Source organism: Mustela lutreola, chromosome 4, assembly GCF_030435805.1.
Source record: "Mustela lutreola isolate mMusLut2 chromosome 4, mMusLut2.pri, whole genome shotgun sequence".
Lineage (NCBI taxonomy): Eukaryota > Metazoa > Chordata > Mammalia > Carnivora > Mustelidae > Mustela > Mustela lutreola.
The window spans coordinates 151,646,222-151,669,797 of record NC_081293.1 but is presented as its reverse complement, the minus strand read 5'-3'; the positions used below and the strand labels follow the sequence as shown (position 1 = coordinate 151,669,797).

General features: G+C 44.0%; 1 protein-coding gene across 9 annotated transcripts in view; it reads left to right on the top strand.

The window, feature by feature from the left end:
- OSBPL3 (oxysterol binding protein like 3) overlaps positions 1-23,576 on the top strand; it is a 179,534-nt gene that overhangs the window by 143,104 nt on the left and 12,854 nt on the right. For all 9 annotated transcript variants that reach the window (XR_009352880.1, XM_059171380.1, XM_059171386.1 and 6 more), the window contains 6 exons: positions 891-1,141; positions 4,112-4,249; positions 14,551-14,614; positions 18,196-18,274; positions 19,616-19,760; positions 22,619-22,763. Coding sequence is in view for 8 of the 9 variants with exons in the window: in XM_059171380.1 (XP_059027363.1) it covers positions 891-1,141; positions 4,112-4,249; positions 14,551-14,614; positions 18,196-18,274; positions 19,616-19,760; positions 22,619-22,763 (822 nt within the window). In the remaining variant the exon portion in view is untranslated. The remainder of the gene's footprint in view (positions 1-890; positions 1,142-4,111; positions 4,250-14,550; positions 14,615-18,195; positions 18,275-19,615; positions 19,761-22,618; positions 22,764-23,576) is intronic.

Here is a 23,576-nt window from a genome sequence, read left to right as displayed (position 1 = left end):
ACAGCATTGGCTCCCTGCTTCTCCTTCTTCCACTCCCCTGGCTTGTGCTGTCTCTCTCTCTCTCTCTCTCTCTCTCTCTTTCTCTCTTTTTCAAATAAATAAATAAAATCATAAAATCTTAAAAAAAAAAAAAAGATTATCTTTAAAAAAGCAGAGTTTGTAGTGCTTTCTAAAAATTAGAAGAGTCGGGGAACCTGGGTGGCTCAGTGGGTTAAAGCCTCTGCCTTCCACTCAGGTCATGATCCCAGGGTCCTGGGATAGCTCCTCATCTGGCTTGTTGGTCATCAGGGAGCCTGCTTCCCTTCCTCCCTCTCTGCCTGCTTCTCTGCCTACTTGTGATCTCTGTCTGTCAAATAAATAAATAAAATCTTAAAAAAAAAAAAAGTTTAAAAAATTGGAAGAGTTTAGGAACATCTGGATCGTTCAGTTGGTTAGGCATCTGACTCTTGATTTCTGTTCGGGTGTTGATCTCTGGGTCAGGAATTCAAGCCCCCTGTCGGGCTCCACTCTGGGCATGGAGACTACTTAAAAAAAAAAAAAAAAAAAAAAAAAACACCTGAGAAGTTTAAAAGTATAGATAGTAACTGCTAGGAGCATAGAAATCCAGTTTCCAGTTTTACCCTAAGTATATTTAAGCTTTGTGGCACTGGCTTCTGAGTAAGGGACTTGAAGACCTCCCTGTGAGTAAAGTCTGTGGGGCTTAGCACACGTCATATTCGGTGCTTAATCGAGCTCTGCGTCCATTCTTTTCATTGTCTGGCTTTCAGTCCTAGATATCTGAGATTAACAGTAGAATCGACTACTTGCTGGGTCAGGTTTTTATTTCTGTGTTTTTTTAAGTAATATAATAAAAAGTCCTCTACAAACCATGGGGCCGAATTCCCTTTCAGGGCCTGTGCTTGAAAGCGGCGGCGAAGCCAAGTCCAAACGAAGAACGTGCTTGCCGGCACCGTGCCCCAGCGCCAGTGCCGTCAGCCTGTGGAACATCCTGCGGAACAACATCGGGAAAGACCTGTCCAAAGTGGCCATGCCGGTGGAGCTGAACGAGCCCCTGAACACGCTGCAGCGGCTGTGCGAGGAGCTCGAGTACAGCGAGCTCCTGGACAAGGCCGCCCAGATCCCCAATGCCTTGGAAAGGATGGTGAGGACTTAACCTTCCCGCTGGGTGGTCCTGTCGTCCCCCCCAGCCTGGCCGCCCCCAGGCCCTTCCCACGGCCCAGCAGAGCTAAGCCGGGCTGAGCCAGAGCTCTGGGCGCGCCTCTGCGCATCGTTTGGATTCTTCTGCGGATGGGTTCCTGGCTCACCAGCCTCTAGTTCCCCTGTGCCTAGTGGTTTGCAGTCATGTGTCAGGAGTTGGCATTTGGTGGGGAGTTTCTCTGTGTCAGTGCCTCTGGGTAGTTCAGCTCTGAGGTGTCACACTTCCTTTTTCTCCAGAGCCTTCCAAGGGATTGTCCCGATATGCCTGACTGGAAACCATATTTTGAAGGCTGTCTGCATGTTTATTTTTTACTATCCTGGGTGGACAGAATTTAATTTCTCAAGCTGTTTTTCCTGTCTAGGGTATATTTCCCTTGAGAATGCTTTGTTTATTCTTGGAATGGTCCCACAATCAACTAGATTTTTGAAAATAACATTCGTAGTGGAGGCTTTTACATAAGATGATTGTTCCAACCCTACTCTGATGCTATAGAGTAAGTTAAAAAAAGAAAAGGAAAGGGAAAAAAAAAGTCTCATCCTAGAAAAATTCACCTTCTGTTCTTTACTCGGTATTACTTCTGATCAAGTGATGGGCTGGTCAGTGAAGGGTTCCCCAGGTGTTTCTCATCTTTCCCCTGTCTTGTGGGGTGGAGAGAATGGACCCTGGTGGTCGGGTGATGGCCAAATCAGCTCTCTCCGTGACTAGCTGACTTTGTTCTTTGACACTGAGTGTCCCTTCCTCTCTCGGCTCCCTCGTATGTTACCTGCTTCACGGTAAGGTCATTGTTGGTATGGGTGGCTGGACCTCAGTGTCTTCCCCTGCATGCAGTCTCTGTGCTGGGCATTTGCTCGTGGGCTAAATTGGAGTCGGCACACCTCCCTGGGCTTCGTAGACCTGACCCCAAGTCGTCCTCTCACTGATGGAGGACACCATTCTTTTCTAAATTCTAAGTGTTTCCTAGTTTTGACCCTTACTGAAACTTCTTTACATTAGTGATTTGAAGATGAAGGGACATGGATGCCCCTTCATCTTCTGTGGGTGAAGAGAGCTATGGACAAGAGATGCATCCCAGGGGGTGCCTGGGTGGCTCAGTGGGTTAAAGCCTCTGCCTTCGGCTCAGGTCATGATCCCAGGGTCCTGGGATCGAGCCCCGCATCGGGCTCTCTGCTCAGCAGGGAGCCTGCTTCCTCCTCTCTCTCTCTCTGCCTGCCTCTCTGCCTACTTGTGATCTCTGTCTGTCAAATAAATAAATAAAATCTTTAAAAAAAAAAAAGAGATGCATCCCACAGTTCCACAGTCTCCAGGGACTTCTCCGTCAAAGAGACTTTTTGATAACTAATGATAATAAGACTAAGAAAAAAGCTGCTGTGTGTTTTTTATCTTCTTTATTATTCTTTCCTAGAGACTTTCTGCTGAACAAAGGGAGGCAGATGGCTTCTAAAGCAAGTGTGGAAAGTCAACATTTGTGGACAGCTCTTTTCTTAAAAGACTGACTTTAAAGATTAAAATATTCTTCATGGTGTTTCATTCTTATAGAAATTTAGAGACTCTTAGAGTATCAGCTGATTGATTGGTGGACTTGACCTTGAGAAGGACTTTGAGGGAAGGCTTTGCATTCCAATACAATGCCCCTGGAAGGGAAAGGACAGGAAGGCGTTGCACAAGAACCATAGCTGTGGGTTTTCACTGCTCTGCAGGTCTGCTCCTGCCCCTGCATGGGATCCCTCTCAGGTCACCAGCCTAAGAGGGGGTTGCTTCCATGTGCCTGCTCCCTCACTCCCTTCTCCCCCCAGCATTAGGAATGGCACCAGATTCTGTTACATTTTAAAATGTGCCGGTGATTCAGGCTTTATTCAACATTCCATATAGACAGTGTGGGCTTACTGTTTAACAGATAACCAACATGTGGGGAGTCAAAGAGAGGCACAGATCCCCAGATTTCCAGAACAAAGACAGAATTGAGCAAACTGAATTGATTTTTATAAGCCTCCAGATGCTCTACGATATTCTGTAGTGTGAGTGGAAAAGTGGGTCCTATATGCAAAAGGCTTAAGAAAAGTAGTGTGACTAGTGAACATTTATGAAAGGCGCTCAGCTTTCTCCCCCAGTATAAGAAACCTCCTGAAATGTGCTGGGGAGGGGAGGCCTTGAGATTGTTACTCACTGGTAGAAAGGGGAAGTTGCTATCACAACCTAGGTTCGATGTTCTGTACTTGCCCCTCCCCAAAAAAGACTAGAAAAATAATGTGTCTTTTTGGTGGCCTGAAAGGAGAACTGATAAAAATGCTGAGAGTGTCACAGAGAGTGCTTATTTCATGTTTATCTATAGCCTGTCCTTCCTTTGCCTTTTGATTTTTCATTTTTCCTCCCAGAAAAGCCAGATTCTCTCAAAGGCACTGTGTCCTGTCCCGTGGTTTGTTACAGAAAACTCAGGAAATTGCTATCACAGATTTTCTTTTGTCAAAATGAGTTTGTAGGTTTCCACGGTATCTAGTTAGGAATGGTCGCTTTTCCTGAATTCTGAGGGGAGTTTGGCTCCTTTAATATATTTTTCTCTCTCCTTCCCGAGAATTAGGATTATTACCAGGTTAGAGCTACTGGACTTGGCTGAACAGCTCAAGAACAGGGGAACTCACTTGATAAATATCATCCTCTTAAAAGCCTCTACCAACTGACATTAGGACAGATGGGCCATTTGCAAATGTTTGCTTTGTTTGTCTTTGGGCCAAAATGAACTTTATTTAAACCTGCCACTTTAAACCAAAGTTGGTTTGGTTGTTTCTAAACCAGAGATAAATTGTTGGCTTTTGAAAATAAACCATCAAGGGAGAAATTTGTTTTGTTTATATCTTTGTTTGTTTTAAAAAAATGTTTGTTTGTTAAATAATAACGTTCTTTCCTCCCTCTCCTCAGGTGTACGTGGCCGCCTTCGCTGTCTCGGCATATGCGTCTAGCTACTTCCGAGCTGGGAGCAAGCCCTTTAATCCTGTTCTCGGAGAAACGTATGAGTGTATCCGTGAGGACAAAGGCTTCCAGTTTTTTTCAGAGCAGGTGGCTATCTACCCTTTTTGTTTGTTGTGTACCCCTTTATATCAGCTTGCACTGAAGGAGTCACTCACGCCTTCCATTACATGTGCTTTTGAAATATTTATTGTCTGCCTTTCACAGGCTTTAAAGCTACCGAGATAATTACAGTGCATTTACACATAAAGAGAAAGAACGATTTCCCTTCCACTGAAACCTGACCACCCCCGTGAGCAGGAATACTTGCGAGGCAGAGCCCGTCTTTGACAGCAGGCATCAACAGTGCCCTCTGTGGAAAGCCATAGGGAGACAGATTTTCAAAGGGTGAAGCATTTGCCCAAACTGATCTAAAGGTTTAAAGTGTGCACCCTTACTCATTGACCTTGTCCTTCTGGGGTATGAACGTCACTATGGAAATGAGTAGCACCAAAAAAAGACATCATTCTTGATTTTAAGAGGAATCATTCATTCATGTATTTATTCATTCAATCAATAACTATTTCTTGAGCGTGTAAAGCCTACCTAGCATTGTTCCAGGCGCAGGGAGACGGCAGTGGGATGGGGGCTGGGGGCCGGCAATGCCTGTTTTCATCTGGCAGGTGGACATACTTTATACTGATGTAGCCTGCATTCCTGGAAGTTCATTGAGACTTAACCACGTAAGCATTAGCAGATAACAATATTCGAGAAGAAAGAGCAGGGTCTCTGGGGTCAGCCTAGGTTCAAATCTCAACTCTGACTCTCACCAGGTTTGTAACCCTGGGGAAGTCGCTTAACCTCTCTGTGCCTCAGTTTCCTCTTTAAAGCGGAAATAATGACAGTGGTTACAGACCTCAGATGGCTTTGCGATGATTAAATGAGATACTCTCGACCACGGGCTCGGCGTGGTGTTGTATGTGGAGGATGAAGTGTGATAGGAGTGTTTGTGGTCGTGATTGATACATGACACCATGGTTTGGAATAGTGGGATACTGGAACATCCTGAGTGTCTGTCAGTAAGGAATTGTTTAGCTGAAATAGGATGTCCTAATACTGAAAATAAAAAAGACTCCTCTCACCTCTAGTTAAGACAACAACCCAACATGTCCACCCTCCACATATCCCTAAATGTCAGCCTGGGAGCATTAAACACATTTGCTCAGTACATTTCTCTCCTGCCAGTTCTTGGAAAACTGAGGGAAAATGGGTGGGATGCTAGCATGTTGTTTTCCTTCCTGTTACCTTGCTGCCCCCTTTGTCAATGGATTTGCATCCCGCAGGTAGAAGTGGAAAGGCCTGTAGCTGAGGGACTTAGGAGGCTGGTGCTGGTCTTCATTGTCGAGGACAAGCAGTGTTCTCTAAGACTCAAAGGCAAAGGAATATACCACAATCCCAAAGCACATTTTTAGTAGGTTTCCAGTTAGAAGCTAAAACAAATTAAATACGGATATCGAGGAAGTGAGAGTTAAATCAGTAGTTAAAAGGAAAAGATAATTCGATTCAAATTCAACTGGGTTATTTAAATACCAAAGCTAAAATGGAATGGGAATAAATGAAAATATGATTTGGTAACCATGGCATTATATGCACTCATGTGCGGAAATAACAGCCCGAAATAGCCCAGAATACAGCAGACAGTCAGGACAGGATGAATGGTGTAAGGAAAGAGTAGTAACGTGGGCTTCGCGTGAAGCTGAGCTTCCATCCCGGGAGCCCCCGGCGGGGCAGGGCCAAAATCAGGATCTGCTTGCGCACCTCCAATGGTGGCACGGAGTGAGAAAACAGAGCTGCTGGACATGCGTGCACAAAAACAGAAAGAGCATTACATAACTCAGTCTTTGGTTCCGTGAAATGGATCCCCAGGAAATAAGCAAGAAAGAGATCTGGTCATTGTTAGCAGTATAGGGTGTGTGGGTGTAATGGAGACCTGTTTTCCTACCCTAACCCCAGCACTTCTTCTGTGTGTGGCTTCAGATAAGCTACTTAAACTTTCTGAGCCTCAACAGCGTCTTTCTCTCTAAAACAGGAATGATAAGGCTGAACTCAGAGGCTGCCGTATGGCTCAGGTGAAGGGCTACACTGAGGTATAAAATACTCCCACTGAAGACAGTGAACGTTCTGCTCTTGGCTGTTGCTTTCATCTTGAGGGCAACTTTTTGAAAGTGCTTTTTACTGTGCCATGTTAAAAATAGTAAGTGAGGTGTATAATTCGAGGGGTTTGAAGCAGGCAGACTGTCCCTGGCGAGTCTCTAACAGAAAGTCAGCCATGTGGGCTCACCAGTCCCCATCATGCTGGGAGCCCAATCATCTGCCTGGAATTTAAGTCTTAGGGCCTCAGAGAGCTGGTTCTTTGAGGATACCCAGGAATGGAAGCATCTCTCAAGGACAGAGTCGCCTTAGCTAAGCCTTTAAGAAACCGATCTATAAACTAGAACGCCCTTCTGTGCGTTTGCTCTAAAGAGTAGGCCTGACCTGGGGACCCGCAGGTTTTGTTCACAAGACCAGGCATCCCTCTCCCCATACACAGATGACTTGGGAAACCAGAATTTCATCACTGGGTGAGCATAGAATGAAAAGGAGAGGCAGCTGTTGAATTTGAGGTGCTCAGCTGCCCACGGCCCCAGGAGTGGTAGGGGTTTGGGGCAGGGCTGTCCATTTCGTGGCCCCCGGGAGACACATCAGCTCAGCCTCCTGCGCTCCCTCTTCCAGCCTCATTTATGCTGACCTGCTGACTCACTGCGCGCGAAGACCATCTATGTCTAATTTCTTAGACTTAAGACACACTGAAGAGCACGCTGGGCTGCCTGGTGGGTTGCATGTTGGTACCTGCCGGTACGGCTCTTCCTGCTCCTGGCCCAGGAGATCTTCTGCCTTGAGGGAGACAGCACATGGCTCCCAGCACACATTACATGCACACATTACACATCGGCTTTCAGAGCTCGGGGCCTGCTTTGCCTTCTGGTACCTTCTACAGCGAGTCGCGTGTACTGAATGACTAGTAAGCTGGGTAGGACTCCCAAACTAGTACTTTTCGGTGGGATTTTACTCTAACAAAGATGCTGACGGAACTCACTTACCCCAGTGAAAAGAAACTAGGGTAACTCGGCTCTTCTCTGGAGTTTTCGAGATTTGAAAAGCTATATCTATCCTTTACTCCAAGCCTTTGGACGGTGTTGTTCTGTGGTTTGGGTGGGGATGTGGTTGTTCGAAGTGGTCAGTGGCTGAAGACACTGAAATAATTGCTTCTTCACAGAGTTTGGCTCCACACCAGCTTGCTCTTCTGTGTCGCCTCTCACCCCAAAGACCCAAAAATGCCCCATCAAAATGACTCATGCGGTCAGAAACCAGAGGAAGCACATGGCTGCTCAAATTTTCCTCAAAACAATGAACAGTTAGGTTCAGAGTCCTTTGTGCTTTTCACACTCGCACAGACTCATTTGATTTTCAAAATACCAGCTGTGTGGCAGGTGAGGTGAGGATGAGTCAAAGGCAGGGAACCCGAGGCCTGGAGCATTCGCCTCTCCCGGTGCCCACTGTTTCCCTGCAGTGGTCTCCCTCCCTCACCTGCCTCGGGGTCTCTCGTAGGTGTAGTTACTGTGCTCCGAGCTGCTGGGGTCATTGGCTTCTGGTGACAAAAAAGCGCTCCGTATGCTGATCAGACTCTGGAACTTGGCCTGCCCTTCTCACTGAGACCAAACGCAGGTAGGACTTTGTGCCCAGCTCCCATTGTGCTCTGGGGCGTGGCCTTTGTGAATAAGCAACGTTCGAGAGTAAATCATAAACATTCCTGTCCTGCCTTCCACCCTCCGGCTGTAACACCTTCTCCGGGGAGGACTTTGATGTGCCGAGAACTGTGAGTCAGCCTTGGCCGTCTAAATAAGCTCGGAAAAGGGGGAATTCAGACAGGAATTCCCTTCAGTAGACTCATTAGCTGGTGTCTTGTTTCCACAGCCAGTTTCTCACCCAACAGCCAACAGCCAACTTCCTTTTTCTCCTCAGGGATCAAGTGTCCTACCGACAGGTTCTTCCTGACTTGTTCTCCTGCCACCTGGCAGACAGCTAAGCAGCTGGCTTGGAGCATCATCAGAGATGGGATTCAAATGAGACTGGTTCAGTAAACTGCTTTCTGTTAGCGTTGCTTCTGTTTGTAGACCTTTGGGAAAGGTCTGGTATCTAAAGGCTGTGCAGTTAAGCTATTCTAAAAGATCGTTCCTGATGATCTGGAACTTCAGTTCTCGGATGACTGTTGGGGCCATTATAACCATTTGGTCTGGATCCCCTGGATCCCCTCCCCTAGCCACGTGCTGTTTAGAGTTTAGGACTGAAAAGTTAAATGAAGTTCTTGGCAGTCACTAACCCATAAAAGACTCAAATGAAGTCTTTTTTCCCCTTTGCTCCCTGGCCTCAGCCCTCCTTGCTTTTCTGTTACTCATCGCGGGAACTATGAACAGACATTCTTGGATGGACTTATAAATACCATGCTTATCACTTCTCTCCCTGCGCGCTCATTCACAATAAAATAGCTCTGTTATCTATTAGCAGGCAGAGTTTGTCACTACTGATTAAAGTGGCATCTTATTTAAAGAGGTTTTCAGAAGGGAGATTCAGGATGTTCAAAGAGAACTAACAGTAGATCAAATCCAAGGCTGCTAAACCAGCCTTCTGGTTTAAACCTCCACTCTGGGTCAAGTTATCATTTAATGTGTGTTTTGTTTCTGCTTTTGAAAAGAAGCCATAGGCTTGTCAAACAACGTGATGCACGCTGAACATGCAGGAAGGGAAAATAATTGGCAACTGCCTTCTCCCCAAAAAATCAGGCCAGCAACCTTGGCATCATCCTTAATAGCATTTTCTTAGAATCCATATCCTGTTGATCAGCAAATCTTGGGGTCTTCCTTCAGAAGCCTTCCTTCCACAGCCAGCCATTTTCACTGGCTCCCCCACTGGTGTTGGCCTCCAAGCCCAAGCCAGGGTAATCAATGACTAGGATCATTGCAGTAGACTCATTAGCTGGTCTCTTTTTCCACAGCCAGTTTCTCACCCAACAGCCAGCTCCTGCTTCAAAACAGGAGCAACACTTGCTCAACACCCTCCAATGATTTCCCCTGTCACTTGGAATAAAATCCAAAGTCCTGGCCATGGCCCCACAAAGCCCTCTCCCCTCCTCCCCAAGATATTAGTCCCGGAGAGGATACCTCTCCCACCTCTGCTCATTCAGTGTCAGCCGCACTGGCTTTCTGCCTCTCTTAAAACATACAGAGTGTTGGCTAGCCCTGAGCAGTGCTCATGTCCTCTGCCTCTGATGCGCTTCTCCCGGTTTTCCACACGGTGCACTTCCTTATTTCTCCTAGCCCCAGACGATTCTGTGGTACAGAGTCCTGCCCCTACCGCCCTGTCTGGAATAGCGCTCCCACTTACCATCCTCCCTACTGACAAATTTCTTTATCTATGTTATCTATTTCTTTATTTCCTTATCTATCTCACCCACTTATGCACCAGAATGTTTTCTATCCCCAGGGATTAGGACATCGAGGGACACATCAGAGGCAGGCACCTGAACACGCAGGCACCTGCCTGATTTCTCACCTGGCATTCGTCCTCCCTTCTACAAGCTGTCCTTCAAGGCTGGAGGCGAGCCAGGCACTAGGTAGACTCTATAGTTAGGTCTTTGGGCAGCTGCCGAAGTGATGTATTTAAGGGAGACTTTTCTAAATCTGAAAAAGATATACTCACAAATACGCAAATATTAAAATACACTCTTTCCCCATCTGGTTCTCCCCATACCACTCACCTCTTATATAAAGTACATTTAAAACATAAATTAAACATGTCAGGTCAGGGTAAGAAAGTCCTGAGAGATACAAATAAATGACAGGAATTCTCAACTAGTCAGGGAACTTGCTGACTTTGGGCTTGTAGAAAGAAAGCTACATAAAAATTCCTGAACAGTAAGGACCATATATACTAAATTCCCAAATGTTTGGGGATCTTTACCAGTTAGAGATTGCTCTGATTTGGGATGGAGAGGAGGAAGCAGAGAGGGATGCTAGAAACCCGTCTAAACTGGATTTACCCTGTAAGCTGACAGACGCTGTCTCCTTCAGGGCTGGGTCAGTTCAGACTCAAAATCAAATAACTTTCTGAGTTACATCTGGGTTAAGATGTAACGGAAGAGAAACTCAACCAAATCCAACACTAAGGTTATATTGTGCTCGTCATTCTCTGTTCCAGTAGATTTTAGAAAGATTTCTAGTTTTTAAACAGGGTACATCAAGAACAAAAATACCCCCCCCCCCCAACCATCTTTATTTTCACCAATATAAGAAATCCTTCTGGAAACATAAGCAAGTGACTAAACAGGCTCGAACCACTGAATCTACAAGTTAATACATGATCTGTTATGGCAGAATAACCAAGGATTTTCCCCCAAAGAAAGATTTTAATTTTCCAAATATAAAAGAGTCTACGAGGATCATACGTGAACAAAAATCTCTTATTCCAGGTTTTATGGTAAAGATGAATAACACACTGGCAGCTGAAGAAAGCTGAAACTCTTACTAATAAATAGATCCAAATTAAGAATTTCTACAACATTTCTTTAGAAAACAAAAATTAAATGATGAGTCTTGAATTACCCCCTTTCAATGGGCCTTCAAGTTAGTCAAAGCCTTAGTATAATCTTCTCCCAAATGGCTGACATCCACTGGTGCTGGGATTTGAAGAGACACTGAGAATTAGATTTAGAGCATTTTGAAGTCAGAGGGACCCTCAGACCTCATTTTACCATGACATAAATGAGACTCAGAGAAATTGGAAGTTCAGACTCAGAAGATTCTTTGTCTAAATATCCATGCGATGGGATCTTAACGGTGTGTGGAGGCTTTGGGGAGGACCAGAGCCCAGCTTTGAAAGGGGCCATAGAGAGACAGCTGGGACAGAAAGGAAAAATCCTCTGGATTCGAAATCAGAGGACCTTGGTTTAAAGCCACCCCCAATTAACCACGTAGCATTGGAGAGGTTCTTTGTTTCCTAATGTATAAAATAAGACCAATGAAGACATGAGGTCAAGGTCACCATGATGACTAAATGGAAATACTACTCATGAAAAATGGCTAAATTTTAGTCCCTGCCCACTTCATACCAGCACAAGATCCTGTAATTTTATGTGTCATCTTTACATTTGCAAAACCAGTGGTATGAGCCTTGTTTTATAGATGAGGTAGCTCAGGCCCAGAGACTTAAAAACTTGCTCAAGCCCCTTCAGCCATTAGACGACGTTGCCGAGTTAAGACCTGCATCTCTGGGGCTCCAGAAGCCCTCCCTCGTTCCCTGATGCTAGTGTGGCACACGGCACATGCTCCAGAAATGTTTCATGAATAAATACCTGTTGTGAGAAAATATATCCATGAAAAAATCAGACTTCACTTCAATTTTCCTGGGAAGCTTTGTAAACTTCTTAAAAGCAATGTGCACCAAATAAATCACTCCCAAAGGCCCTTTTAAGCCAGAAAAAAAAAAAAAAGCAAAATCATTGATATTTGACCATTGAGATTTATTCGTTCAGAAAACAGATTTTGAACCCACATAAAGGTCTTCTGCTAAGCACTGATTCATGTGTCTGACACAATAATTTTAAAAGGTCAAAGTTGAATTTTTATGGGTGTGTATAGATTTTATGATATGATAGGGCTTCTTTTATAGTTCATGTGGATAGTATATTTATCCCAGTTTTATGGGATTTAAAATTATTACAGAAGAGATTTATAGTTTGTATATACTGTACTTTGCTTTGATGTTTGATTTTTGTAGCCAGATTTGGCCACACCTATGAAATGCCACATGCTTAATCAAGACTGCAAACCCTGCATTTTTTACCACATTGTTTATGTGGGAATGACTATGATCTACTTTTAATTATCTACTTTAAAATATACCTGCGTTCTGGGGGAAGGGGAACGTTCCGTAGCTCCTCACCTGCTGCACTGCGGAGTAGGTGGGGGGAGCGGAGGAAGAAATCGGGTGCAGGTTGTCTTCCGTGACTTAGTTTTATATGATCCCAAGGTGTAGTAGTTAACTCCACTATTTTCACTGAGAGCTGTTGGGGGAAGAAGGGGGAACAGGAATGCCTCATTTTGTGACATTAAATATCTCCAAGGAGTTCAATGACAAAAAGACAATGAAGGCCAGAAGAAGACTTAGGCTTCTAAACCCTGCTAAAAGTGAATATTGCCCTAAAAAATCCCATAGGGGGTACCTGGGTGGCTCAGTTGTTAAGCACCTGCTTTTGGCTCAGGTCATGATCCTGGGGTCCTGGATCCCCACACTGGGGCTCAGGCCTGTTGCTCCCTCACCTTCTGCCTGCCGTTCTGCCTTCTCGCACTCTCTCTCAATCTCTCTGTTGGGGGGAGAAAAAGTTTTTAAAAAAGAAAGAAAATCCCATAGGCACAGAGAGGGGCTACATTCTTTTTTTTTTTTTTTTTTAAAGATTTTATTTATTTATTGGACAGACAGAGATCACAAGTAGGCAGAGAGGCAGGCAGAGAAAGAGGAGGAAGCAGGCTCCCTGCTGAGCAGAGAGCCCGCTGCAGGGCTCGATTCCAGGCCCCTGGGATCATGGCCTGAGCCAAAGACAGAGGCTTTAACCCACTGAGCCACCCAGGTGTTGAGAGGGGCTACATTCTTAAGAGGCCTGTGGGAATGAAAACCATCCAAGGGATAGCAAATTTGCATCTCCTGCCTCATATCAGATCTGGCATTTATATACCTTGAGACCTGAAAGATACGTGGACTATTGAAATCTTTGTCTCTACTTTTCTTCGGGTCAAGTTGGTAAAGTTGAAATTCCGTCAGTTACATGTGCTTGCGGAACGACTCTAGACTAGCCTATCCTATCCCAGAGTTCTCCACAGAAGGAACAGGCTCATACAGGTGGTTTTCAGACCCTGTTCCTCATTACAGCTGAGGGTCCAGGGCAAGGCGAGTGACTGGAGATGGGTCACCTCCCCACTGAAAACCGCTGATTTACTAAACCTAAAGTGCTGAGGTTTACGTCTGTTTCTTTCCTGTCGGTGTGTTTGGGAAACACTGCTGAATTTTTCTGATGTTGGTCTCTTGGGTAATATACAGACGTTAATTAGACTGGATGCTCTAAATGTAAGATACTTGCTAAGAAGCAGCCCAGTCAGAGAAACTTTGAAAAGCTGCTGACAGCATTTGTCTGGTTTCACTGGTCCTGAACTGTAATTGTAATATGTACACCGCTCACTTGCCTCGAGTTACTAAGGAAATGAGGAAACCCAGCTAGGGAGCTGGGTTTTCTCTTTAACTTCTTCATTAGTGAACAGCACAGAAGTAATGACCCCAGTGACAAAACCCAGAGAAATGTGCAGCAGTCTCCATTGTGGGGAATTCTCTTTCCTGGAACAAAATTACATATCTACTCAAGATTTTTTTTATCTTGGGCGCCTGGGTGGCTCAGTGGGTTAAGCCGCTGCCTTCAGCTCAGGTCATGATCTCAGGGTCCTGGGATCGAGTCCCGCATCGGGCTCTCTGCTCAGCAGGGAGCCTGCTTCCTCCTCTCTCTCTCTGCCTGCCTCTGATCTCTCTCTGTCAAATAAATAAATAAAATCTTTAAAAAAAAAAAAAGATTTTTTTTATCTTGACAGAAAATGAATTAGATGTTTTCCTTAGCAGTTGACTAACATTTCTTCAATAATTGCTTGGATCTTTTATATAGAAATATTATTCTTGGGGCGTCTGGGTGGCTCAGTTGGTTAGGTGACTGCCTTCAGCTCAACTCATGATCCTGGAGTCTGATGATCAAGTCCCGCATCGGGCTCCCTGCTGAGCAGGGAGTCTGCTTCTCCTTTGGCCTCTACCCACACACCGTGTGCACGCGCGTTCTCTCTCTCTCATTCTCTCTCTCTCTCAAATAAATAAATAAATAAAATTTAAAAAAATAAACATTATACTTTTAAAAATTTTCTTGAACCAGTCTTTTTTTTTTTTTTTTACGATTTTATTTATTTGTTTGAGAGAGACCCTGCTTTTGTTCTTACATCTTTCAAAATGTGTCTCTATACCCAACATTTATCTCTTGGCTGTTTTTCCTGTACTTCGGGAGGCTTCCATGCACCTGATTTCTTCTCAGTCCTCAGCAAGATGAGCAAATTGGGGCTGGCTGTATGAAGAGCGCCCTCTTGAGGACCGATTTGTTGAAGGAAAACTGAAGTTTTCATTCACTTAGACACTGTACACTGTGTCACCTCTCAGGGCAAGGGCGAAGGAATGGATTTCATGAGACACAAAAGTGAACTAATTTTTTGTTTTCTGGCCTTTGTTTCCATCAGGTCAGCCACCATCCACCTATCTCTGCATGTCACGCTGAGTCTGGAAATTTTGTTTTCTGGCAAGGTAATGTGCTCATATATTTGGCCTGCACTGCTTTTTGTAATGTTCTAGAGCTATTTTATTCAAGAACTACTGAAGGTGCTTATGAATATGACAGGTAGGCCCTGGACTTGGGCCTTATTGTATGGATCTACACCACTTGGCATTCTTGCCTGTCACCCCTGAACAATTACCAATACCTGTCTACTTCATAATTAAGGATTCAGGAAAATAATCTGGTTTTTCCCTTAAAACAAAACAAAAAAAATTTCTCCATCTGTGTCTGGGCCACTGCCACTTATTTCTGTAACTTTTTCTCTATTTCCACAGCAGCTTGAAATGCCTTGTGTATTCAAGAGACACTAAATATTTATAGGTATTTATCAGAGTCTAGACAACAGGGTTCTTCTTGCTTTTGAAAAGTTTTGATTTTATTTCTGAACAGTACATTTTAGATTGCTGACTTTTTTTTAGTTTTGCAGTTGTCTCCATTTGTATTTTGGATTTGGGAGGAGGGTGGATTGTTCTGAAGAATAAGTAAGACTGCAAATATTTTCTAAATGGATTAATTAATTTTGTTAACTTATATTTATTCAAAGGGCAAGGAAAATTTGAGCATCCTGGTTTTTCAAACAGTGAGCACACACATCAAACTTTAAAGCATTTTTCTCTGTCAACAGTGATGACACTTGATTTACTCCTTTGCCATTAAAAAAAGCTCCTTCCTCCACCCCAGTTCCCAGCCAACCAGTTTCTTTCTCTGGAGACAATATTACCAGTTTAGGGTACAAGTACTATAGTACTTTTTCTGAATCTTCTAAACTATTAAAGTTTAGAAGTGAAGCTTGATTAGAAACACCTCTAACTTTCACTGAAGCCCTCTGGGAATAATTCTTATAATATCTCTAACCTTCTAATTGCTAAATGTCTTTGACCCTGTAAGCCCTTTATTATTTTTTTTTAAGTTACGGATAATATGGATTTCCTCCAATTAGTTTCTGTGTGCTCCTTACTTTACATGACAGTTTTCTCCTTGGCCCTCTTCTTTTCTTCCTCATCAGCCTTTTCCTGGGCAATCTCACCTATTCGCATAGGCTCACAATTCCCAAATCTTGCTTTTTAAGCCAATCTGACATTTCTCTACCTTTTAACCAGGTTGTTTAGGCCATTTACATTTATTATCATTATTGATGTAGATGGATTTAAATGTGGCCTCTTAGTATTTGTCATCTGTTTGTTTTATCTGTTCTTTGCTCCCCTTTTTTTCCTGCCTTCTTTTGAACTGAGTACTTTCTACGATTCCATCATATTTCCTTTGTAGACTTCTTAGCTATACCTTTTTGTTTCATTTTTTAGTTATTACTTTAAGCTTTATATTATATATGTTTAATATATCATAAGTCTATCTTCAAGTAATAATATGCCACTTACATATAAGAAACTTATACATATACTTCCATTTCCCCTCTCTTAACATTTGTAACTATTGCAGAAGTAATGTTTATTTATGTATGTTATAAACCCCACAATACATCATTACTGTTTTCACTTTAAACAACAGTTTTCGGGTGCCTGGGTGGCTCAGTGGGTTGAGCCTCTGCCTTGGCCTCAGGTCATGATCTCAGGTCCTGGGATCGAGCTCAGCTTCCCCCTCTCTCTCTGCCTGCCTCTCTGCCTACTTGTGATCTCTTTCTCTGTCAAATAAATAAATAAAATCTTTAAAAAAACAAACACAAAAACAATAATTATCTTTTTTGGGGGGTGACAACTTTATCAAGATGTAATTTGTATATTATACAATTCACTTAATTAAATGGTATATATAATTCAGTAATTTTTAATATATTCACAAGATTTTCCGATTATCATGACAATCAATTTAAGAACATTTTTATCACTCCAGAGGTGCCTAGGTGGCTCAATCAGTTGATCATCTGGCTCTTGATTTTGGCTCATATCATGACGTCAGGGTCATGGGATTGAGCCCTATGTTGGGCTCTTATGTTCAGTGTGGGGTATGTTGAGATTCTCTCTCATCCTCTCCCTCTGCCCCTCCCCCTGTTTGAGCTCTATTAATAAATGAATGAATGAACAAATGAATGAACGAAATTCTAAAAAAAAGAGAACATTTTCATCACTCAAAAAAAAAAACACCCTTTAGCCAATACCTATTCCCACCACAAATTCCAATTTCCATCGGCCTCTTCCATTCTTAGGCAACCCCTTACCTACATTCTATCTCTATAGATTTGCCTATTCTGGATATTTTATGTAAGTGAAATCATATATATGTGGCTAGGGGCTGCCTGGTCCCAGGCCTATCCCTCTCCTGGTTCATGGCCATGGTCCCCTACTGGCCTCCCTACTTTCACCTTGGCTCCCCCATGGTCTGTGTATTGTCCTGCAGCAGTCTGTGGGATCACCTGTCTATGCCACCCTTTTTCTATCCTTTTTAAAAATTCTATTTCTATTCTACTCTCTCAATTTTAAAGATATTTATTTGAGAGAAAGAAATTGAGAGAGGGAGCAATCATGAGCAGGGGGGAAGGGTAGAAGGAGAAGCATGATCCCTGCTGAGCAGGGAGCCCGATGCGGGACTCGATCCCAGGACCCCAAGATCATGACCTGAGCCAAAGGCAGACAAGCTTAACTGACTGAGCCATGCTCTACTCTCTTCTTCTGTTTTTCTCCTTGTTGGTGCCACCATTTATGCAAGTGAGACAGATATGAAATAACCGACAAATTCTCCCTGTTGTTCAGAATCTGCATCTAATTTGCCAACTAGTTCTGTTTCTACTTCTTTCGGGTTTTGGGATCATTCCCTTCTACTCTGTCCACTACTGTGTTAGTTCACTTTACCCTCACTTACCTCTTGACCAATTACAGCAGCCTTGTAACTTGTCACCTTCCTTCTCATCTCTTATGCTACTGGTCCACTAACTGTATTTCTCCCAATTGTCTTTGCAAAGTTCATATATAATCGCATGCATTTTCTGTCTAAAGAAATATCTCATTTCCCCCAAGGCATACATACCAAACTTCTTTGCCTGGCTTCTCGAGTCCATTGTTCTTGTGCTCAATCTGTCTCTCTGCTCTTCTTTCTAAACAATCCAAGACCCAAAGGACAGAAGCACACCCTGTTCTTTTACACCTCTCTCTCTCTTTGGACAAGCTGCCTTCTGCCTTCTGTCACTTTTTCTCTGCCTGGTGAACTCCTGCTTATTCTTCAAAGCCTGATCTAAGTTGCCCCTTCTGATGCTTTCCCCAAGAGTGTTGGTCATTCCTGCTTCTCTGGCTCCATTTAATCATACAATGTACCTAGCTATAGCCTGTGCTTCTCTGTTTGAGCATTACTTGTTTTCACTTTTGTCTGCCTTTCATACCATGAGTTATTCTAAGAGAGGGACTTCATCTATAATTTTAGTTTTCCTGATTCTGTCCCAGATACTCAGTTGGTACTTGTATTGAATGAAATGTTATCCTATAATGTAATGGACTTTATTATGGAGAGACTGTTCTATATAGTGATTATTTTTCCAGCCCAAGAATTCTTTGATCTGTGTAGCTTTCCTGCTAGATATGCACTAATTGATATTTCTTTTCAGATGTGAGATGGAAAAACAAATTCTGGGGCAAATCCATGGAAATTGTTCCTATTGGCACAACCCACGTGACTCTGCCAGCGTAAGTTCTTCTGTGGTTGGGAACTGTGTGGAATTTAAGGCCAAGATACAGCTTTAGGAATGGGATTCCCGTTATACCCCATGGTGTTGAGTATGTGGTGTTTTGTTTTGTTTTGTTTTGTTTTATTTACTTAGAGAGAGAGAGAGAAATCTTGAGAGGGGAGAGGGTCAGAGGGAGAAGAAGATTCCTTGCTGAGCAGGGAGCCCGATGTGGGACTCAATCCTGAGACTCCAGGAGCATGACCTGAGCCGAAGGTAGTTGCTCAACCAACTGAGCCACCCAGGCGCCCCCTTTTTTTTTTTTCTTTTAATTGGTTTGACAATAAGTTCAAATGTAGCTCATTTCGACAAGCTCACATTTTCTTTCCTTCCCATGGGAATACTACCTAGAAACCAAAGTTCCCTGAACAGAAGCTTTTTAAAAACTTATTTTTACTTCCTAACAAAATTAGGGATGGTGGTTTTGCTTTAACATCATTGACCTACCTCACTGTCAAAATTCTTTTTAAGAAGAACATCTTGATTCTACAGGGATTACTGACCCTCATTTATAAAGCAAAGTGGCTGCAAGGGTGGCTTCCAGGTTGGGGCCCAACAGGACTCCGATGCTCGCTTACCAGTTGCAGATCCTTGGGCAGGTTCTTTAACCTTCCTGAGCACTCGTTCCCTCATCTACAAAACAGGACCACCTACTCTGTAGGACTGTTGTGAAGATTAAACAGACGATATCTGTAAAGCACTGAAGAAAGTCCTTGGCACAGAGTCTATGCTGTGTTAAGTGTTTGGTCTTATTACCATTATCCTCATAACTGGTATATGACTCTGAAAGTAGTACCTGAATACTTTCTCATCATAAAAAGGTATAAGATATGTGTATATTAAGATTTATATGTAAGATAGTTATGTGTCTCTGCATAGACTGTATACATACACATATGTATATGTGTGGGGGGAGAGAGAGGAGATTGTGAGATCCCCACACCTTCCCCATTGCTCTTTCCATCTCTAGTCTGATGACTTAGACAAGTCACCTCTGGCTCTCAGTTTTCTCCTCTGTCAAAGGAGAGAGTAGGTTTTTCCAGGAGATCACCAGCTTCTAGTGAAGTCCCTGGCAGCTTCCACAGTGCCCAGCTCTGCCCACCGTGGCCCTCTGTGGCCTGCATGTCTGAGAGCAGAAGCTCAGGCTGCCCAGCACAGCTTAGGTCCTCAGTCAGTGTTGGTTCTGTAAATGAAGGAATGAGTAATTCATCCTGGGACTTTATTTTTTTTAATAGCAATATTTGTTTGCATTTGCTGCTGGCTCTTCTGGGAATTGTTAAGGACACTGTTGCCTCCTTTTTAGCTTCGGAGATCATTTTGAGTGGAACAAGGTGACCTCTTGCATCCATAACATCTTAAGTGGCCAGAGATGGATTGAGCACTATGGAGAGATTGTCATCAAGAACCTGAATGATGACTCCTGCCACTGCAAAGTGAATTTTATCAAGGTAACCCAGGTGGCCTCATGAGGTTGACCCTGGAAAGGCCTTGGCAGAGCTGGGGCCCGAGGGCACAGGGCATCTCAGGGAACTTTCCACCTTCACCTTTGTGCCATCGGGCAAGCAATGCCAGGGGCTCCCCGGTGTCCCCCCTCCCAACCTCTCTCACCTCTATCAGGGCCATGGCCCCTCTGGCCTCCCTTCTTCTACTCATACTTCCTCATGGTCTGTCCTCAAGGCAGTGGCCAGAGGGACACTTTTAAAACATAACTCATCGTGTTACAGTATGGATGAACCTTGAAGACATTATGCTCCATGTAATGAACCAGACATACAAGGACAGATACTGTGTGACCCCACCTGTGAGGTATCTAGAGCAATCACTCGTAGAGACAAAAAATGGAATCGTGATTCCAAGGCCTGGGGAGCTGGAGAATGGGAGTTAGTATTTAATGGACACACAGTTTCAGTTTGGGAAGGTTCTGGAAATATATAATAATGATGATTGCACAACATTGTGAATGAATGTGCGGAATGTCACTGAATTGTATGCTTAGAGATGGTTAAAGTGGTACATTTTGTTATGCATATTTTACTAGGATTTAGAAAAAGAATGTCATGCTGTATATCACAAGAATTCCCCCCCAACTTCCATCTTTCCCAGTATAAAAGCCTGCCTCCTGACATTGGCCCCCAAGGCCCTGTGCGGTATGCACTGCCCCCTCATCCCGATGTTCACACACGTGCACACACATGCACACCTGCACGTATACACACATGTGAACACACACCTACACGTGGTTCTGTGTCCGCACATGCGTGCACGCGTCCACCCACTCCTTTCTCTCCAGTCTCGGCTCCCACCACGCTCCCTCTCTCTTCCTTCCCGACCATCCTCTGACCACACTGGCATTTCTCTCTCCACCTTCTTTTCCTCAGGCCCCTCTCCCCAGACCCTTACATCATCAGCCCAGCCTTGTTAGTCACTTTCTGTCATATCCCCTTTTCTTACAAGTGTTTACTCCCGCCCATAGTTAACTTGCTCACTGTTGGTTTACGTGGGTATTTTCATTTTCAGTCCCAGTACCCTCCTCACTGCCCCTGACTCCGGAAAAGCAAAAGCCTGAGCTAATCTTGCTCACTGCTGTGGGCTGATGTCTGGAAAGGCTCATGAACATTCATAGGGTACATGAACAGATTGGCCAAAGGCGAAAGCAAGGAATAGTCTGCTTACCTTTGCAAGTGCTTTGATTCCCTTAGATTCCTCTTGCCCTTAAAAATTTCATGGGTTTAAAATGATCTTAAAGGAATATTTGCATTGAATTAAGATGAAAATCCTAAGCAGAGAGATGAGGCTCTAACTGTGGAATTTCACGCAGTACCTCTCGGCACCACTTAGAGCTGCTGGGGGACTCGATGGAGAGCTGGTTGGGGTCTTTCTTATATCCTAGATTTCAGACCAGGATGTAGACAGAGAAAAAGCTAATGATGTTTGGGGTAAAGTAAAAATGAACCTGCCTTGAAAACGTCACGTAGGCTCTCTGCAAAAAGAAGCAAAGGGTGATCTGGGCTAGGGCTCTACGCTCCTGTTCCAGGTGAGGGCCGTGGCTTCTCAGCAGCTCCGCCAAGGAAATGGGCTCGAGTCCCATTTCCACCATCCACTTGGTACTCACACACTCAGGGCCAGAGAATCCATTTCTGTGGCTACGAGAGAAAAGGGAATTAGAATACTGGATGTGCCTCTGGTGTTGGAAGAGAATCTGAAAACAGATGCAACCTTCCCAGTGGAACGCGAGCGCCTTCAAGCCCTGTTGCGTCCCACCATATTGCCAGCATTGGATTTGTCAGGGGCAGCTGTAACAGAAAATCCGACTCCCGCTTCAGAATACACTTAAGAACCTAGACAGTGTTTGTTTCCCTTTTCCTCCATGTTTATGTAAGTCGAGACGTCAGGTCAATGCTTCTGATGTAGCTCTGAGATGCTGCTGTCCCCTGGCCTTCCTCCTGTCTTCCCCATAAGACACAGCATGGGGAAACCAGACCACCAGAATATGACCCCAAAATGCCGCTCAGTTTTACTGGGTTTTTTAACTACGGATTCTGTTTGGGATGAAAATAGCACTAGGAGTTTTGATTTATGAGGTAATGCCTTCCGTTCTTTCCTGGGGATTTTTTAGGGCAGGTAACTGGGAGACTGGGGGGAAAAGTCAACTCTAGGGAGTTAGACCCCCCTCTGCTGGCCAGCTTGTGGTACTGTATGAAACCCGCAAGGCTGAGCCGGACTGAGCTGCTCTCAGATCAGGACTGATCCACAGGGGAAACATGGGTCGCATCACGTTCCAGTGGATTGGATGAATAAATCTAGTTTGGGGGAGAAATGTTGTAGAAACAGAAAATGGGTTGCTTTACAAAGGAACCCCCTTTGTTGGTTTGCAAAAGACTGTCTAGTTCCTGTTGAGAAAGAATATATATGAGTTAATTTTGTCTTAAATTGTAATAGAGCCATGGTGACGTCCACGGAACAGCTTCTCCAGACAAGCGGGCTTAGGAGCTAACTATATTACTTGGCTAATGTGTGAGCCCTGAGCCTTTCCTTCTGATGTTGTGTGTAGCAAAAGAAGAGAAAACCTGTATCTCTCACAATGTCGACTGTTGGGTCACAAACTATAAATAAAGGGTTAGATGTTAATTTTTATTAAGTAATTAAAAGTATGATTTTTTAAAAAGCAGAACCCAGAGCTAGCAAATTATATGCAATGTAGAGTCATTCCTATGCTTTTTTTCTCTGGACTTTTTTTTTTTTCTCTTAGTATCTGACATTAGTTGACTCCAAAGTATTAAATAAATAACTCTCATTGGAATCCTAGGCAAAATACTGGAGCACTAACGCCCGTGAAATTGAAGGCACAGTATTTGACAAGGACGGAAAAGTGGTGCATCGGCTGTTCGGGAAATGGCATGAAAGCATCTACTGTGGGGGATCATCCTCATCCACGTGTGTCTGGAGAGCAAGTCAGTACCCCGGCTAATCAGTCTCGGGCACGGGTTGGTGGGGAGGCACGGCCAGAGTTGCTGCAGACAGGCTGGACTCCATGTCCACCGTCCCAAGTCTCCAGCCTGTACCTGCTTAAATGCTGTTCAAGCAACCAGCCCTTCATTCACTCCCCAGTCCTTTCTCAACCTCATCCTCGTGCTTACCAACAACACCTCAGTTGGCCTGCTAGGTCCTGGTTCTTAATCCCAGAACAAAGCCATTGTTAATCCATGGTCACTTTCTCAGAGGAAGTCTTCCAGGCTACGCACATCACTCTCGTGCCTATCCTGGGCACTGAGAAGGAATGTCAGTGAAGTACAAGAGGTCATCATAGAGTAAGAATGAGTAAAGAAAAAGCAGTTGCTAGACAAGAGTGACCTGGGGCTTCTATAAAAGTTAGGGGCCTCCCAGATTCACCCATTACCATTACCACCGCTGATCTCTCCTGTAATTCTAGAAAATACTGAGCCCTTGAAGTAGCTGTGGGGAGGGCTAGGGAAGCCAAACCTTCACAACATGTCCCCTCAAACATTTTAAAACTTTTGTCCATCTTCTAATCTGATAGGTATATTTCCAAGTGTTGACCATATTATAAACTATTGTTCTGAGATACCAACAGTTGTATGCTTTAGGCTGATCAAAGTAAAACAAAAAAAAACATTCTAAGAGTAACTTAAACCATTAGGAGGTGTGCTATTACTTAACAAGTAAGGGATTGGATGGCCCCACAGTGGTTATACAGACAACTTACCTGTGTCAAAAGCACAGACCACTGACAACACATTCCTCTA